We start from the raw sequence: 2,500 nt of genomic DNA, 5'->3' as shown, positions 1-2,500 counted from the left end.
GGGTTGTGGCCTCCTCATTCTCTTTATTTTTGTAATAATCTACGAAGGAGAGTGGAGGGCGATGACGAGGCCGTTCGATTACATTGGACGTAATAGTGTTTTTAATTGGGTTGGTTGGCTCTGCTGTTGTTGATCCAGGCTCGGGTGTTGGCTCTGGTGTTGTTGTAGGCTTAGGCGTTGTTACTTTAGGTGTTGTTGTAGGCTCAGGTGTTGTTGTAGCCGCTGACGTTGTTGTAGGCTCTGGCGTTGTTACTTTCGGTGTTGTTGTAGCCTCTGACGTTGTTGTAGGCTCAGGTGTTACTTTCGGTGTTGTTGTGGGCTTTGGTGTTGTTACTTTCGGTGTTGTTGTGGGCTCTGGTGTTGTTACTTTCGGTGTTGTTGTGGGCTCTGGTGTTGTTACTTTCGGTGTTGTTGTGGGCTCTGGTGTTGTTACTTTCGGTGTTGTTGTGGGCTCTGGTGTTGTTACTTTCGGTGTTGTTGTAGGCTCTGACGTTGTTGTAGGCTCAGGTGTTGTTACTTTCGGTGTTGTTGTAGGCTCTGACGTTGCTGTAGGCTCAGGTGTTGTTACTTTCGGTGTTGTTGTAGGCTCTGGCGTTGTTGTCGATTCTGCCGATGGTGTGTTACTCCCTGTGGACTGTACTGTAGTCGAAACGCTAGGAGTGGACTGCCCGGAAGATGACGTAGCCGGCGACGTCGACGACCCAGGAACAGGCGTGGAGAACGTGCTCCCCCCGTCGGTCGAGGGAGACGCGCCCTCGGATGTCGTCGAGGTAAGGCTTGTGGTCGTTGTGGTGGAGATGATGGAGAACACGAGATCCTCAAGCGATTGGAGAGCCTCGTCAGCGTGGTCTAGGGCCTCGTGCGCCTCCTTTAGCATCCCGAGGTCGTTGGAGGCTAGAGGGAAGGAGCGAAGGATGGATGAGGGAGTGACAGTGATGATATCCAGGCGTGGTGGAGTTTGGGAAGGGATGTGATTAGGACTCTCATTCTTTCTTTCTTTTCTTTCTTCTCTCTCTCTCTCTCTCTCTCTCTCTCTCTCTCTCTCTCTCTCTCTCTCTCTCTCTCTCTCTCTCTCTCTCTCTCTCTCTCTCTCTCTCTCTCTCTCTCTCTCTCTCTCTCTCTCTCTCTTGTATTTTTCTTCGTCATATGTTACACTGCCTAACCAAAGCATCTATCAGTCGATTTAAGTGCAAGGAGCCTGAACGCATTTTCGACACACTTTTTTGGATACCTTATAGTTTATTTAGTAACCATACTAACTGAAGATAATTCGATATCTTGTCTTATTCTCATCATATTTTTTCATGTCTCTGAAAAGCACGTCTAACATACCGCATCAAAACTTATTAACAGTAGGATCAGTCCGATAATATTTAAAGAAATTACGAAAGATAATTACAATCATAAAACTCACATGGTCTCATTTATAACCAAGAACTATTTCCACGTCATTTTTCTTCTCCTTTTCCCGAACATTACGAGTTTATTTAGATTTAATCCTATTATCAAATAACTTTCACAGAAGGAGACATTCCAGAAGCCACTTGTGACCTCTTTATCTCGTTCATATCTCGGTACACTTTTTTACCATAATGAGTTATCGAACCCTTGGCTTGGCATAGTGATTACAGTCGACAAAACGACCAGTTTCGCTTTATCTGACTCTTTTGTAGAGACTATCATTACTATCTTCATTGGCATTGCTGTTTGCCATTATTATTATTATGATGATGATGATTATTATTAATTATTATTATTGTTATTATTATTATTATTATTATTATTATTATTATTATTATTATTATTATTATTATTATTATTATTATTATTATTATTATTACTATTATCATTATCATCATCATCATGATGATATTATTATTATTATGATGATTATTATTATTATTATTATTATTAATTATTATTATTGTTATTATTATTTTATTATTATTATTATTATTATTATTATTATTATTATTAATTATTATTATTGTTATTATTATTATTATTATTAATTATTATTATTATTATTATTGTTATTATTATTATTATTATTATTATTATTATTATTATTATTATTATTATTATTATTATTATTGTTATTATTATTACTATTATCATTATCATCATCAATCATCATCATCATCATCATCATCATCATCATCATTACTACTACTACTGCTGCTATTATCTTTTTAAATGATTATTGATATTATTACTGTTTTCATAGTTATTATTGTTGATGTAATTGCTGCTGTCGTTGCACTTTTACTGTTATTATGATGATGATGGTCCTTATTTTTATCATTATCATTATTATTATCATCAGATTATCACCATTATCATCATTATCACCATCATTATTATCTTTATTATTATTACGGTTATCATCATTATTATTTCTATTAATGTTATTATTATACTACTACTACTACTAATTATTATTATAATTATCATCTTCATATTATCAATATAATTATTGTTATTATTATTATCATTTTTG

At 35.5% G+C, this 2,500-nt stretch overlaps 1 protein-coding gene across 4 annotated transcripts in view; it reads right to left on the bottom strand.

Annotated features, from left to right (window-relative positions):
* Positions 1–2,500, bottom strand: part of LOC113824628 (soluble scavenger receptor cysteine-rich domain-containing protein SSC5D) — an 11,120-nt gene that overhangs the window by 2,994 nt on the left and 5,626 nt on the right. The window contains exons 2-3 of one of the 4 annotated variants that reach the window (XM_070114358.1): positions 508–894; positions 1–423 (exon numbers count right to left, since the gene is read on the bottom strand). The exon at positions 1–423 is cut by the window's left edge and continues 416 nt beyond it. In XM_070114358.1, the coding sequence (XP_069970459.1) occupies positions 1–423; positions 508–894 (810 nt within the window). Of the gene's footprint in view, positions 895–2,500 lie in introns of all 4 variants that reach the window. The other 3 variants (XM_070114357.1, XM_070114356.1, XM_070114355.1) reach the window with 3 other exon arrangements.

The sequence above is a fragment of the Penaeus vannamei genome, chromosome 35 (assembly GCF_042767895.1).
Source record: "Penaeus vannamei isolate JL-2024 chromosome 35, ASM4276789v1, whole genome shotgun sequence".
Taxonomy (NCBI): domain Eukaryota; kingdom Metazoa; phylum Arthropoda; class Malacostraca; order Decapoda; family Penaeidae; genus Penaeus; species Penaeus vannamei.
The sequence above is the reverse complement of the archived record's forward strand: the minus strand, read 5'-3'. Positions and strand labels throughout refer to the sequence as shown.